Below are 17079 nucleotides of genomic sequence, written 5' to 3' on the forward strand. Positions count from 1 at the left end.
GCGTGAATCATGTCGCTTGTATGATCGCGTGGCTATTTGCCGCATTTCGAGCAGTAATTGTCTCGCTGACAGAGTTAGCATCATTGTTGTCGTGCCCAAGTGTGTTTTCCAAAGGCATTACCTCGAAAGTCGTGTGTGATGTACTTCGACATCCACTGACGTGTAGTTTAAGATTCACGTATAGTTACGCAATAGCGTTTCATTCCACGTAGATTACTTGCTCGAGTAAGTAAGATAGCATAGACGGCTTAATATAATGGCGTTTGCCCAAGTTGTTAGTCACGGTTTCTAAGTGAGGACCTCTAATGAGTTTCGACATAAGCTTTCCAAAGGTCCTAAATGCATGTTATACAAAACTCTCAAAGTTTTGATTTTTGTGTGTAATTGTTTCGTGTAACATGTATCAACACAACACATGTGTATGTTTAAAACCAAAATTGTTGACTCTTTGTTTTCGGCAACGGTTGGAACCCATATTCGAGTCTTAGGCATTCTGTATGTGTTCAAGTCTTAATGTTCTAAGTCCCCAGAAGAAAGTGAGGTTAAAGCCTAGGTATCTCTACAGAAACCTAATTCGCTGAAACCTATAGCTCTGATACCAATCTGTCACACCCCGAATTTATCAGAGCTGGCGTGACTGGACCGGTATCTTCATTGCACAGCGGAAGCAAAAAGCTAAGACTTCTAGAAAATGAACGTCGCTAAGTACTCGAATTCCCATGGGTTCTCCTATTCCAACCGTGGTTTGAAAATGCAACCTGAGAAAGAACATGCGAAAAAGTCAACATAAAGTTGAGCGAGTTCATAGTTTGTTTTGAAAAGATTTAAAATAAATCTTTTTGTTTACCGGTTTAAAATTTGTTGAGAAAATATAGAAAAGAAAAACATTTTCTCGGCATGATATATGAAAGTTGTGAGTCTAGCCCACGAAAGTCTTTGTAAGTAGGACTAACGCGTCCTCTTATTTGTACATAAGTTGAGAGCGTTGTCAAAGTTTGTAAATACATGTATTATGAGTTTGCGTCAAATGTATATTACAAACATTTGAAAGTTTTAGTGTTGTAAGTTGGTATGAAAAGCGTCTATGAACATGTGGATCATTAATGTTTCGCGAGGACATTAATATATGCGACGACATAGGAGGTACTCAACCCGCGTAGGCAATTTTTAGTGTCGAATAACCTCGACTGGGACACAACAGCACTCTAAGTGGTCACCCATGGACCGTGAGTGGGGCTCGCCCGTACCCATTAGATCTAACCTTTGTTCCTTGGTCCTCAAAAGGATTAATGGCACCTCAGTTACAGCCTATGCTCACATAATCTAAGAGTTCATTCCATAACTTAATCATACCTAAGTTTGACATGTATTTTCCCCCGAAAGTTGTAAACCGAAACGTTGAAAGAAAAAGGGGGACATGGTCTCACTGAGTTGTCTCGTTTTTCGTACGCAGGCTAACCCAGTCCCGTTGTTGTAACTAGGACATTCTCGTCACTAGTCATGAAAATCATGCATGTTTTGTAGAACCGGTATGTTTAGTATAAATCGTTCGTAAACCATTCAAGTTCGTTGAAAATCATTTGCAACATGGTTTATAAATATGTGTTTTCGTTCATCGAAATATTGTTTGCTTTTGCAAAAACTTGCATGTCTTTCCACCCCCGAAAACATTTATAAAAATGTAAAACCGTAAAAAGTGGGGGTTATGAACTCACCTGGACTTCCATGTGCAATGTTAGCCTAGCGTGATTCCGTGATGTCATTCCAAAAATGTGAACTCGCTAGCGTGCAACTAAGGCATTCCTAATCAAGGAATAATTATAAGTTTCTAAGAAAATAGCGTAGTTAAACTACGTGTCCGAGCTCTGCCGAGTCGTTAACTAAATGACTTTAAGGTAGTGTTAACTTGACTTAGAATAACCAATCTATGGTTATTTGATCCCGTTTATAATCGAGATAAAACTAAGTCTCGGAAATGACTTAGTTTTCGAGTGATTTTCTAAATACATCAACAGTGTCACGAGAAGGCACGTATCTTGATCCAAATTTTTTTTTTCAATTGCAATGATACAAGATGTTTTTTCATTGATATCACTCATAACATGTAAGCTAATGAGTTTAATTTTGTAGATGACTAAACTATGTGATTTCCATGCCGTCTTCCTTACGATGTGCTGGAGGCTATGGGTAAACAAAAACGAGAAAGGTCTCTCAGAACAGGAACGTTTCGGTTGTCAACTTGGTGGAGGATATCAAAGATAATACTTTTTGGTTGATGAGGACTAGAGCCAAGAGAAAGCTTCTGACCTGGGACAATTAGAAACAATTTGTTTGTTTTTTGTGTTGCTTTCTGTTTTCATTTGTATGTGCTGCTCCTTGCTAAGGTTCAGCTTTTTGTTTGGCAATAAAGTTCCGTTTTGTTGGTAAAAAAAAAAACAACTCAACTAGGTGATGAAGATGATGAATTCCATTAAGATATTGCTTTCTCATATGATATTGGTGAGATTTTATATGATGTTTTGTTTTCACCGATTTGTTGGAAGAGGATTTGTGGTTATGCATAACTTTCCAAACAAAGATCATTTATGTTTGATTAAATTATGCCTCATATATTGTTTATCTTTGAAGCTGGAAGCATATTGTTTATCTATAAATGATGACAATCTTATCCTTGAAGGCTTGATAATGTTAAACTTAATTTGTTGTCTGATGATGTAATTATGGAACCCTTATGGCAAACTTTGAACCTTAATATTATTACTCTTTTATCTCATGACGCGATTTGGCTCTTTTCTAAGATGGATCAAATAGGATAAAAGTGGCTCAAAGTGTTTTTTAGTGGGTTGATTTGGGTACTTATAAATGGGTCGACTTGGGTCATGTTAATCTTTTCAAATGTGTCAAATAAAAAGGTGTTCACTTAAGTAATGTTTGTTTTCTCAAACAGGTGGCACCTTATGTGAACTCATTTGATGAGTTAGCATATACAGGTAAATGTAAATAAAAACTTTTGTCATTACGACGCTAAAAAACCCGTCTCAGCGGACGGATACAATACTTTATACTTTTGTTCCTGCTCGCAAATGGAATACTACATCACATGGCACGTTTTTTTTGTTGAAGCTAGCCTAGAATTTGGACTATGTTTGTTGTGTCCTTTATTATTATAGATAAGGGATCAAGGGCTTTTGGTAATTAAGGTGATTTTGATGGTTTTCAAAAAACCTGCTAGCCATAATTTGCTTGAAATTCATCCTTCACCTGGTAATTAGAAAAGCTCAAGAGGGCTTTTTTTAGATCACAATTTTCAAACAAACTGGTCTTATTTTTTAAAGGTACTTTAAGGAGTGTCGAATTTTTAATTTGTTCCAAAGAACCATGATTCACATTAGTTTTTATTACAAAAATGTTGGGGTTTCACACATATAGTTGATTTTGGTGTGAATGGTGAAATCTACATATCTTAAGAACAACTTTTAACATGGAACAATGTTAAGATCAACTATATGTGTGAAAGAAAGCACACTGATAGGGTTGAATGGCATGCATAAAGCCATACAGGTTGATTTTTTTTATACGAACAGGTCTATATGAATTGACCCATACAGCAGGCCATGAGATGATACAGGTCGTATGAACCAGGAGGCATTTACAATACGGGTCAAATGAGTTTAACAAAATAAATAAAGGCATAAGGTAAACTTTTCATTAACTTTTAAGAAGTAAACTAGGAAACATACGACAGACCCTGAGATGATCCTGTAATTAACTTTCAATGTTTCGGTATTAGTTTTATTTTCTATGGATTTGTGGTTATAAATTGTTGACGTTATTTTTCTTTTTACAAATTATAGAATGGTTTTTGTGTGTAAAATTGTTTAAATTTGTGTACACTTAATATTGATTAGCTTTGTTTACTACGTTGTTCAACGTAACCCGTCCACCGGACGGGTATTAAACTAGTTTTTCATTGGTCCTCTCCTCCCTCTCTCTTCGATGAATCCCCACCGATTTCCTCCCTCTCTCTACCTCACCGCCATCAAGGCGGCACCTCCCCTAATCGGCAACAGGGGTCCCCGAAGAAAGTCCCCGCAGGTGCCCCCCACACCCTTACTCTTTTTACTCACCAGTACCAATTAATTAAGTTTAAACCAATATAAGAATGGACCAACAGAGACCCTTTTTTCTACTCGACTATATATGCCCAAATTTTTTGACGGCTTGTTTAATATCCTGCCATTACAAGACGTCGAAATACTATTAAAACAAAATAGATTTTATTTTCCATTTATAGTGGTTGTGGTTTATAAAATTCGTTACAGTGCTTTAAATGTTATGGTTCTGGATCAACAATATCCACCTACCATAGTCGGTTAGTTATTGGTCGTTGTCAATTTAATAAAATAAACGAGTTTAAAGAAAACTTTTTATGTATACTAGGGGGAATACCCGTGCAATGCACGACATGCATAATAGTTATTGATTTTTTCTGAAACGACAGTGGGAAGGGTTGTAACTAACATAACAGTTATTGTCTTTATTTTGCCTTTTGAGACCACGCTATAATTGTAACTAACATGTTAACAACTTATTTATATCAAACAAAGTAAAATCACGTAATAATTGTTGAGATATAATAACCCAAAAGGCACCCATTGACTCAAGTGTTGTGACATTGCACCATAGCTTCCACATGGATTTTCATTTAGCAAGCAATGCATTTATCCATTCAAAGGATTTTGGGCACTCCATAACGAAAACCAGATATCAACTGGCCCACTGTACTTGCGAATTATGTTAGTACTTACCTGAGAAAACACAAAATTGCATTGACAGTTGAAAAGTCAAACATAAGAAAACACATGTTGCGGCCTCCCACAAAATGATCTCAAAAGAAATGTAGGTATCACGTTACTTAGCCAAAAGGGAAAAAAGGAAGCAAAATCTACATTAAAGCTGGATGAAATCATGAAGATATTCTAAACTTTTTAAAATTAAAGGCATCTGAAGTTAACGCCATTTTTGAAGAACAAAGACATAAAAAAAATGAAAAACAAAGATATACCAGCTCCCAGGCTTCAAGTTCTTGTTAAGTATCAAGCATGAACCTTCTGATAAAAGAAAAGAAGAGCAGTTCTTTCCACATTTTTAGTCTCGGTTTTCATAACGCACACACGTCACATATACGTAAGTCAAAGACCTATATAAAGAGGCATGCTAAAACTTTATCAAACCATGGATCGTAATTTGTTCTGTCGGTATAACTCTTGTGCCAAAAAAAAAGGGAAAAGATGTCTTCCAAAATAAAAAAAACATGAAACGTAAATGGAAAAAACGCAGTAGCTCTCGCACGCCTCCTTGTCTTATTGGCTAACACATGGACCGAACTTTAGTTAACGCATGGCACTATCATCCCCAATCCCATCACCGGTCGACTGCCTGCAGTGAATTAACAAAAGTAAGACCGTTAAAAAGTGGTAGGTTTTGCATTTTTTATCTAATGTATGCAGCCTAGCTAGGAATAAAGTCAATTGAAACTGTTAAATGGACTTTGGTAGTTTCTTTGGAATAAAGGGGATTTAAATGTTAAATGGCATCTGAAATTTAATGAGTTACTGCTAACACTATAAAAGTGATATCTAAATGTGTATGTTTGTGTCCAAACGGTGTACCTTTCACGTGGATCATCGTCAACGTTTTCTTCTGAATCCGAACCCGAATTTGTATAAGTAGTCCTGCGAAGGAAAGAACGGGAACTTTTCTTGACAATTAAAAAAAGCTATAAGGTTGCTTAAAAAAGCTAGGTTTGTTGGTTCATGGCCCCGATTAGCCCAACATATTTGTCTTTCATGGGGCCCTTCCTTTGAGGTCGTTTTAGACATTCATAACTAACTTATGTACATTTTAATGTAAAAAAAAAAAGAAACAAAATCATAAATTATAATGCTGCACATACCTAACAAAACCTTTTGTAAATGTAATGCATATTGTGTGGTTTAAATATCATCAGTACGATTCTTATTGAAGTCAAAATCAATGATAAACGGAGATATACCTTACGGTCGTTTCAACGTGCTTAACTGGTGTATCATGAATTATAATGCTGCACATACCTAAAGACACAATACTTTGCATAGAATTAATGTTTACGTTATCAAATGTATCATGATACGCAAGAAGTCTTTGTTCAGCCCAACCCAATATCGAAGTCAACGTAGAACTCAATATTTTAGCGTATGTCGATCCTTTGTCGTTTTCACATCTTTCGCAACTTCTACCAACTGACAATCAGCAGCGTAAAGCAGATCATTATCCGTTTGTCCGGTTGCAACAAACCGATTAAACAAAAACCCATGAAAAACATATGTTATGAAGCATTTGATTAATTCCAAAAATACCCCACGTTTTCTTAATAAGTTCCATAACCTCATCTACTTCGTCGATAATTGATGACTCATCATTGGCATCAAAGCAAGTTTCTAGAAGGATCTCGTAAAGTCGGAGATTTAACGGGAACCCGTCTGCCCAATGGCATGAGTCGGTTGTGTCACACCCCGAATTTATCAGAGCTGGCGTGACTGGACCGGTATCTTCATTGCACAGCGGAAGCAAAAAGCTAAGACTTCTAGAAAATGAACGTCGCTAAGTACTCGAATTCCCATGGGTTCTCCTATTCCAACCGTGGTTTGAAAATGCAACCTGAGAAAGAACATGCGAAAAAGTCAACATAAAGTTGAGCGAGTTCATAGTTTGTTTTGAAAAGATTTAAAATAAATCTTTTTGTTTACCGGTTTAAAATTTGTTGAGAAAATATAGAAAAGAAAAACATTTTCTCGGCATGATATATGAAAGTTGTGAGTCTAGCCCACGAAAGTCTTTGTAAGTAGGACTAACGCGTCCTCTTATTTGTACATAAGTTGAGAGCGTTGTCAAAGTTTGTAAATACATGTATTATGAGTTTGCGTCAAATGTATATTACAAACATTTGAAAGTTTTAGTGTTGTAAGTTGGTATGAAAAGCGTCTATGAACATGTTGATCATTAATGTTTCGCGAGGACATTAATATATGCGACGACATAGGAGGTACTCAACCCGCGTAGGCAATTTTTAGTGTCGAATAACCTCGACTGGGACACAACAGCACTCTAAGTGGTCACCCATGGACCGTGAGTGGGGCTCGCCCGTACCCATTAGATCTAACCTTTGTTCCTTGGTCCTCAAAAGGATTAATGGCACCTCAGTTACAGCCTATGCTCACATAATCTAAGAGTTCATTCCATAACTTAATCATACCTAAGTTTGACATGTATTTTCCCCCGAAAGTTGTAAACCGAAACGTTGAAAGAAAAAGGGGGACATGGTCTCACTGAGTTGTCTCGTTTTTCGTACGCAGGCTAACCCAGTCCCGTTGTTGTAACTAGGACATTCTCGTCACTAGTCATGAAAATCATGCATGTTTTGTAGAACCGGTATGTTTAGTATAAATCGTTCGTAAACCATTCAAGTTCGTTGAAAATCATTTGCAACATGGTTTATAAATATGTGTTTTCGTTCATCGAAATATTGTTTGCTTTTGCAAAAACTTGCATGTCTTTCCACCCCCGAAAACATTTATAAAAATGTAAAACCGTAAAAAGTGGGGGTTATGAACTCACCTGGACTTCCATGTGCAATGTTAGCCTAGCGTGATTCCGTGATGTCATTCCAAAAATGTGAACTCGCTAGCGTGCAACTAAGGCATTCCTAATCAAGGAATAATTATAAGTTTCTAAGAAAATAGCGTAGTTAAACTACGTGTCCGAGCTCTGCCGAGTCGTTAACTAAATGACTTTAAGGTAGTGTTAACTTGACTTAGAATAACCAATCTATGGTTATTTGATCCCGTTTATAATCGAGATAAAACTAAGTCTCGGAAATGACTTAGTTTTCGAGTGATTTAAAATATATATATATATATATATATATATATATATATATATTTATTTAAATATAAATATACTTACGATGTCGTGTTATTTGTCGCAAATAGAAATACGTAGGTGGATAGCGGTGTGTGTCGTGTTCGGTTTAGACGTTTGTAATGAATAAATTTTGTAAGAATATTCGAAGTCGCGACGCTTGAAATAAATAAATATATTTGTGTTATATATCTTCCGACCACTAGAGTTTTGAAACACGATTTCCGCATTTTGGGCGTTTGAAATAAATACAAACATTATATATTTGTTTGTAAAAACATTCGGAAATATCGATGTTTGAAATAACTATAAGCGTTATATTTATTTTAAGGAAGTATCGGTTTCGTAATCTTGAAATGTCGTAAAAATAAATATACATATAGTTATATTATACAATAATCGGATTCTCGTTAGACGTTATTTAAATATGACACGTATCGCGTATCGGGTTTTTAACGAAAAACGGACAGAGTTTCCTCTGTTTTTTAGGATAACCTCGACATCCAAAGTGTCGATATTTTAAATCAAACTCAATCAATAATTCAACGGAACCAACATATGTATAAAATTTCGCGTCAAAATATTAAAACATAAACTAGTATCTAATCGCATCGGTTCAAGCTCGGTCGCGTATCGAAATATGAAATCTATAACTATATAATTAGAAAATTCGGGTCGATTAAATTTTACCGAATCTTCATGTCGTTTCGCCGAACCGCGTTGACCGACTTTGACCCGGTGTTGACTGTTGACAGCGGCTGACCCGAACCGTTGACCGAACCGAAATAACCCGGAAATAATACCCGAATCCAAGTCGAACCAAAGCTCTCGAAACACCCAAATAAAACTTCAAATCTGATGTTGAACCGAACCGAGAACCCGAAACTTTGAACCGAAGATTGACTTGAGCGAAACTCCCGAACCAAAACAGAGCCTGAATCCGTAATTCTGACCCGAAATAAAACCCGAAACAAACTCAAAACTGCATACCATTCGAACAACCTAGCGTAACTGAACCTGTCCTGAACTGAAACTATTGACCTGCGCCGTTGACCCGAACCTGAGACCCGTACCGTCTGACCCGCTTAAACCAAAACTGAAATCACAACACCCGAATTATAACCCGAAACACTTACCGGACATCGTCATCTTCAAGATTCAGCTTGTCGAAGGAAGCAGGTCCGCCGCCGCTCACAGCGGCGCTGCCGTCGGCGCCTCGTCGTCCCTCACAACTCTCTCCCGTCTCACTCTTTCTCGATCTCTCTCTCTTTTTTCTGTTCTCGTCGCCTGGCACCACCCACCACAGTGCCACCTCCTGTGGTGGTGGTGGTGGTGTTATCGTCGTTCTAGTCTGCCATCACCATTGTCACCGGTTTGTTTTAGAGAGAGGGGGGTGGGGTGTCACCGGTAACCGAGCCGTCGCCGACCAGAGTTGCTCCGGTTGTCGGAGCTGAATCAAAGAGAGCAGAGAGGTGAAATGGGAGCTGGGGTGTGCCCGTGACGGCTGTAAGAGATAGGGGCTCGAGTTGTGGGGTGTTTGTCAGACTGTATAGCAGCGACAGTCGATCGGTAACACAACTCCGGTCACCGGAGCTCGAGAGACGAGAGGGACATGGGTGTCGGCTGAGATTGTTGGTACAAGGGTTTTCAAAAGCGTGGGAGGGACATCTCTGTAGTTGTGTGCGCAGAGACAAGTATGAGGGTGTTTAGGGTTTTCTAATAGAAGTATGAAGGAAAAGAGGAGAGTGCAGATACTTGTGGTGTGCGTGTGTTTAGATCTGAGTTTTCAAAATGAATGGATAAGGTATCCCTACATATAAATACTTAGGGTTTTTAGTTAGTGGGCTTTGGGCTTTGGCCCAAAAGCCCATTAACGTGTATCTTGAGTGGCCCATTAGTGTTTTTAAAGCCCATTTTCGCTCCCGAGCTTCGTAAGTTGTCGTAATATAAAATTTTAGTGTCAAAACTCTAAATTTGCATCGGTTATCGTTATATGACGCATAATTTGTCAGTTACGTTATAATGCGTAAAAAATTGTTTCATTCGTCGTTTCTTGTTCGTTTTTCGGTCCGTTTCTAATTACGAATAGTAAAATTTGATAATGAAGTTAAATATATCATAATATATTAATATTGCGACCTAACCCGAGTCCGATGCTTCCATTTCGTTATTGATTGACGGTGTGTTCTGATTTCTGCGTTTTTCGCTCTCGCTTGCGTTTTGTGCCGTTAGAAAGCGTGATAATTTTGTAAAACGAAATCCATAAATTTAAATTACACGTATAAACTTCGTATTTGTCAGCGTGGTCAGCATTTCGTATGGCGTCAGTTCGTTATCGTTTGACGCTCAGCAAGTTTCCCGAAAATTACCCTACGCGCACTGTAAAGTCAGACAGGCGTTCCTAGGCATTCCACGAGCCTAATTAAGTTAATACGTGTCTTAAACACTAGTTATTATCGCCTTAAACGTTTGTTAATCGCGTAATTAAAAGCAGTTAATTACCGGTTGTCACAGGTTGACCGGTTGGCTAATGACATTACGGCACCACGTAGGACTTGTAACGGATCGGTGTTTCTTCCGGTTTCAATTGGTTTCTCGAGCGCGTTACGGATGATTTTTTGTAGTCTTTGGGATGCAGTTGTGGCGTTGCCAAGTGGCACGTGAGGGTGTAGAAGAAGTCCCGCTTCCAACATTTTTAAGTTTCGCTTTTGCCAGGTGTCGTATTCTTGTTGGTCGGTGAAATCTGATGGTTTGAATTGTTGTAATAACTCTAGCGGAAGTACCATCATTTCAACTCGCCTCCCGACCTGTTATCGTAAATATTGCAATCACAAGTCAACGTATCTGGTTTTAAAATTAGTGGTTAATTAATATTATAATGATAGCATGACAAAAAGAGGTGCAATTTGACTTTTCAATTCTATTAGTTATTTCAATAATGACTGCAGAATTTCAAACACAAATGCAATAAGCCCAAATCATTTGAAAACCTCAAATAATCCAACAGAAAGATTCAAAGATTCTTCGATCATATACTCATTGTCACAATAATATTGTGTGACGTTTTGTCGATTTAAAATCAAACTCGCGAGCATAAATCATTAGCATCGAGTAATATCATCATCATTCTCAACATGAAACTGGCCTGCCTTTAGTCCTCTTATCGAAATAAATCATTTATGTTGGTTAATTACATTTATATCGACTGGAACCTAATTTAATTAATATGATTGGAAAAGTAGAACAATATGATTAATAACAGAAAAAAAAAACAGCATTAAAATTCACGTACATTTTAATCTATTCATACCACAAATAATGATGGCCCAAGCTGAAACTGAATGGGTAGACACACAAACCAGTCCTAACCGATTGAAACCGTAGGTTTGGGACCCATTTGGGTTTCTCTCTTTGAAACCGATTTTAAACCAAACCAAACCGAAACCGTAAAAAAGAGTCAAAATTGCTCAAAACTGGTTTAAACCCAAATCAAACCGGGAAAAAAACAGTCAACAAACCGAATCACACGAACCTAATTTGAAACCAAAACCAGGTTTGACTTGTTGTTGACCAACCCGAACCGGTTTAGGGTTACGATAAGTACATAACTCATGTCACAAAACACTCTGTCACTTCACTCCTAAATTCTAATTATTTCCTTCTAAGCATATAATTCGCTATAAATGCATTCAGATCAATCAAACAACAACTCAATATATTAATCCAGTCATCATAAATCCCCAATCTAAAACCCGAATTAGAGCTCAATCAGAACTTCATCATCCAATAACATAATAAAACATTCAAATCATACAAAATCATCATAACAATAACAATAATAAGAGAGAGATAGAGAGAGAGTGTAATACCTCATGGCCGGAGTTATGCGACGGTGAACTGGACGCCGGCGAGGGTTTTGACGACGACGCGCCGCCGTCATGGTCAACGGTGGTGGCGACAGGTTTCAGGAGCTCCTGATCTCTGCTGCTCGGTGAGTTTTCATCGGCCATTACTGTTTCTCTCTCTAGAAATTGAGTTTTAATGTAACAGTGAATTTTGTATTGAAGATGATGATGAGTTGAAGAAATTTTGTTGTTAGGAAACCAAAGGGTCAAGGAGGGTGGCTAGCAACTTTATGTTTTAGTGTAGTGAGAGAAAGAAAGAAGGACCCAATTTAAAACCATCATAAATTTTGGTTTTAAAATAGAAACATGTAACTAAATTTTTGAATATATATAGATGATAAATTATACCACAATGATACAAAAAAAAATTGTATTAAAACTTACAATGAGTTGCATAGATAATACAAACACCAAAGGGGAAAAACAACCAAACCAAGTTATACAAGACTTCCATAGTCAAAACCACACCATTTGGACCGATGTAACTTCAATTTCGATCTATTTTTCACCCATCTGAACGCACGCCACTTGGCGGCATCCTCTAAGATCTTGGATTGGGATGAGGTCCTTTTGTTGAAACGCTCCCCATTTTATGCCTTTCAAATATGTCAACATGTTGTTAGGATAATAGCTTGAAGCACCTTCTTTTGGTGCATGCTAACATGGAGCACATTATGGAACTCCATAAGATCGCACACGTCAAAAGCAAAGATAGGTGAGGTTAGTGGCGAAACATGAAAATTTCTACAGAGGGGTCGGAAGTCATCGGACCAAATATTTTGTTTCTATCAATTTATATGTAAAAACGAAGTGAATGAGATGTTATGGAGTTGAGGAATATCATGCTCTTTTTGAAAGTTTTGATGCGTTTCATTAATCAGTTCATTAACCAGTTCGCTTGTTGAAGCGTTTTAAAGTTTAATCTCATTGTTTTCATTATCAATTCCCTCTACTTGTTCTTCATTCTTTTATTCTTTCTTTTGAAAAAAGAAGTTACGCTTTTATATTTGCTCATAACATAATCAAGTACCACAACAAGTTAACAAATCACCCTAAATTTCAAGCTCTAATTTCTATCTAAATCACATTAAGACTAAACAAATAAAATTAGACATTATTACATAACGATTCAACAAGTTTAGGGTAAAAATTCGGGCCCAATTTCACCCCTAAATTCAACCTAAATCACATATATTGCAGCCCTAATTAAACCTAAAGATTAAAAACATATACCATGAAGATTGAAGAAGAATCTCGTGAAGTCGAACAAGCAGCGCAGTCCCTGCGTCTGGTCGAATACCCAGCAGCAGCGAATTTGGGTTTTTTCCCCTTCTCTGTTCATAGTTCCTGCCTCTGGTTGTATACCCACAAGCGAATTTGGTTTTTTTTTTTTTTTTTTTTAATAAGGTGAGCTTTCTATTTGGGCTACACTTATTTGGGCAATTGGGCTATAAACAATACATTCTTCCAAACATGTTTACAAATACAATATTAGGACCCAAATATAATCATTTGGGCTTATATGATATTTGGGCTATATATATTTTATTTGGGCTATATAAGTAATTTTTTTTTTTTATAAAATCGGGGAGTCGAAAACGTATACACCTAAAATATTCTATACAAAACGTACATACATAACACTACTGAGCAAAAAGTTTGGGGGTCGGGCGCCTCCCGGCCCTTGAAAGTTGCGCACTTGGGTGGGGTTCTAATACAAATTGTTGGTCCCCTAATTTTACTCATGTTTGAATAATGAACTTGTTCTTCACGTTCAAAGACGGGTGTGGCGAATAAGATGAATAAATATAGGATAAAAAAGCGAAGAGATTGACATTTTTTCATCGATTGTAAAGTAATTAACGTTTGGCGGAATTACAAAATTTGGTTTTGGGTACCAAAATGGAAAATGAAATTGGATTTATTTAGTTAAGTTGTCCAGATGATATTTGAAAGGAAAATTTGTTATTTCACTTATTTAATCTGCGAAAATTAAACGACTGATGAGTAAATGGTTGAAACTATTGATACCAAATGAATAAACATTACAAAAAGACACTTATTGTCATCTAACCCGAGCTTTGTTTACTTCTCAACAAGTACTTAAATGGCGGCTGAGTAAAAGGACCATTAAGAAACATCTCAGAAACTACTTTATACATAGCTTCGGTTAGGTGAACTCCATCCCAATTGATATACTCAGAAGGGTTTTGACATGAGCTAGCAGATTTGGACCCACAAATAGCGGTCAAGTCGAAGTTATAAGGTCCGCCGCTAGACCCACAACAAACTTTGTAAAGCTCATGAAACCCGAGCTTTGGTGCGTTCTTTATCACAGAACGATAGGCGTTCCAATAATCGGCATATACGATTATTGCCTTCGGGTATTTTCTTCTTAAGTTTTGAATGTTGGTTTTGAGAATGGTGTTATGGATGTAGCTTTGGTTGTTGACCGTGGCTACGCAACCAATGTCATCACGGTCGGACTCGGGTGAAAGGTACATGGCTAGGGTTAGACAACCTGTCGTAGGGAGCCCTTGTACCACCATGTATTTTGCACCTTTATTCAGCAACGCCTAGAAAAAGAATAATGAATGGATTAAAAGAAATCTGCCGTTAAAAAAATCATAAGAAAAAAAAAAACATGCTTTTAGATTTAAAATACGTTAAACTGAATTTGGATGTTAGACATGTATAAATGTAGACTTGTAGAATGAAATTAAAAGAAACAATAAGAAATAAAAATAAAAATAAATTTTGATGTAATTATACGTGAAATTTACCTAGTAGCTATTTTTCTCATATTGATTTTTCATAAATTACTTTTCACGTATCAAAAATTAATATATTTAACTTTTGCTAAATGGATCAGATATAAAGTATATTTAATTTTTGCTAAATGGATCAGATTTTTTAAAACTATGCTGAAAATATGAAATTTAGCCTATATTATCAAAGATGCATAATTTGATGTAAAATTTTAGTTACCTACATATATCTAGACTATAAAAATAATGACTTCGGCCATTTATCAATAACAATTATTTACCTTTAGAAACCATGTAGACCGTTTAATGAATATTATAGTTTGGTTTGTTCAATATTCGGATTGAACAAATCAAAATGAAACTGTTTAAAAACGAACTGAAATGCATTTTCAGTTTTTGATTCAGTTATAAACCGAAACCAGGATTTGATTTCCGGTTCAAAAAATCAGAATCCGGTTCAAATCAAATAACAAATATGATTATTTAAATTTTTATCATTTAGCTCAATCCAATTACAACTTTAGTATAAGTGATGTATTCAATTTTTTTCCCAAAACCAAATACCTATTAAACCGAATTCAAATTAGCCATTTTCTGTATTAACAAGTATACTTTTGCTTTTTCATTTCTTATAAAAGAAAAGTGGTCACGGTTTATATATGTTCAGATGATATATATATAAAAAAAAAAGATGATGATATATATATATAAAAAAAAAAAAAAAAGATGATGATAAGCAAAACTTGTATTCCCAACCTACTCTTACCATAAAAGTCATTTATCACAACCTTTTATTTTTGAGTTAAATGATAAAATGGTCCCTAAGGTTTGGATATTTTGCCACTTTAGTTTAAAACTAAAACCTTTTGAATCTGGGTCCATGTGGTTTCAATTTTGTTGTCATTTTCATCCAAAATCCAAACTGAGTCTGATTTTTCAGTTAACTACATGCCTTTTTATCGTTTTCGTCTTTTAACATGTTATAACATAACACATTAAAAGACCATTTTGCCTTCATTAAAAGGGAGAAAAACGACAAAAAACATGTGGTTAACTGAAAAATCAGACCCAGATTGGATTTTGGATGAAATTAACAACAAAATTGAAACCATAGGGACTCAGATTCAAAAGATTTCAGTTTTGAACTAAAATAGTAAAAGTGAACAACCTCAGGGACCATTTTGACATTTAACTCTTTATTTTTTTCTCTTAATAAAATAATTAATTACCTCTACAAACTCCGTTACACTGCGAACCGCACGCCGTCTAATGGTTTCTCCACTCACCGTCGATCCAAGAGTGTAAGCATAATCATTAGCTCCGATCTCACCCACCCAAACCAACGCATCCCGGAACACCACCGCACACTCTACCGGAGTCAACATTGCACTTTTACATTTTAACCCCTCCAATGTCTTATTAAACCAACTTAACTGAGTTTGCAAAGACTGAGGTGTTGTGTTTAATGTAAGGTTGTTTTTGACAAAGAACCCGTGTCGGATCGCGGTGGATCCTGCGACCGCGTAATTGATACCTTTGGAAGTGTCCGCTTTGCGGTTAAGGTAAGGTGGCAAGAAAGGTAAGGTGAGTGATTGTGCTACGAAGTCGATAACGAGACGGCCATCGGAGTATCGGTTGGTGGGGTGGTGGAAGAATGTGCGGCCGTAAGGGAGGTTGGAGACGTGGCTGAAGCCGCTAGGGCCGGTGTCGGAGGCAGTGTTGCCGGTGTCGGTGTAGGAGTCGCCGAATGCGAAGATTTTGTGGAAGGGATGTGGTGGAGGGTTGCCGGAAGTTAGAGTAAGGAGGAGAAGGATGGTGGTAGTGGTGGTGGCCACGGTGGAGGAAATTAACATGGTTTGTAATGTTTTTATGTTTGAAGTGGTGTTTAGACAACGTTGTAGTTGGTTATATAGTGGAAAGTTGTGTGTAAAGAGTATTTTACCCTTTAGGGAAACCATAATCAATGTTAGAATTTAATGATATAAATAAAGTGATAATAATTATATGAGTTTGTTAGACCATGCGGTGTGTTCTCGTAAAAGCTATTCGTTAGCTTAGGTGGTACTCGTGGTCACTAGTGAAACACCGTCCTCTCACTAGTGGCTTTGAAGCTTATAGAGATTTTTACGATTGTTACGAAGAAGCGAGAAACGCATATGTCCATTGGTAGTGCTGAGAATTGGTAAGGGGATAGTGGATTAGTGAACCACACCCTTTGGACAGTGAAGGAGATTGATAATGAAAGGGGGGGGGGGGGTGCTACTATGGTGCTTAGATGGAAGATGATGATGAGGCTCTACACGTGAACCACACCCTATGATCTTACCATCCACCACATTTAATTGTGCATATCTTCATTTTAGACTATGTGTAGCGGGAATGGAAGATAATGTGCCCTAACTCTTGGGCGTTTTACGTCATGTGACGGTCCAGTCAGTATATGGGTA

At 36.9% G+C, this 17079-nt stretch overlaps 2 protein-coding genes across 2 annotated transcripts; both read right to left on the bottom strand.

Annotated features, from left to right (window-relative positions):
- Nucleotides 1-5393: 5393 nt before the first annotated feature.
- On the bottom strand, nt 5394-12075 carry LOC110941694 (protein unc-13 homolog). The gene is made up of 4 exons (XM_035990037.1): nt 11829-12075; nt 10462-10766; nt 5673-5735; nt 5394-5439 (listed from the first exon to the last, which is right to left on the bottom strand). Exons 1-4 carry the CDS (start codon nt 11967-11969, stop codon nt 5394-5396), a joined length of 555 nt encoding a protein of 184 aa, XP_035845930.1. The 5' UTR covers nt 11970-12075.
- Nucleotides 12076-13812: 1737 nt separating this feature from the next.
- On the bottom strand, nt 13813-16581 carry LOC110941696 (GDSL esterase/lipase At3g48460). The gene is made up of 2 exons (XM_022183357.2): nt 15862-16581; nt 13813-14440 (listed from the first exon to the last, which is right to left on the bottom strand). The coding sequence occupies exons 1-2, from the start codon at nt 16483-16485 to the stop codon at nt 13934-13936; spliced, it is 1131 nt and encodes a 376-aa protein (XP_022039049.1). The 5' UTR covers nt 16486-16581; the 3' UTR covers nt 13813-13933.
- Nucleotides 16582-17079: the final 498 nt, after the last annotated feature.

Source organism: Helianthus annuus, chromosome 5, assembly GCF_002127325.2.
Source record: "Helianthus annuus cultivar XRQ/B chromosome 5, HanXRQr2.0-SUNRISE, whole genome shotgun sequence".
Classification (NCBI taxonomy): domain Eukaryota; kingdom Viridiplantae; phylum Streptophyta; class Magnoliopsida; order Asterales; family Asteraceae; genus Helianthus; species Helianthus annuus.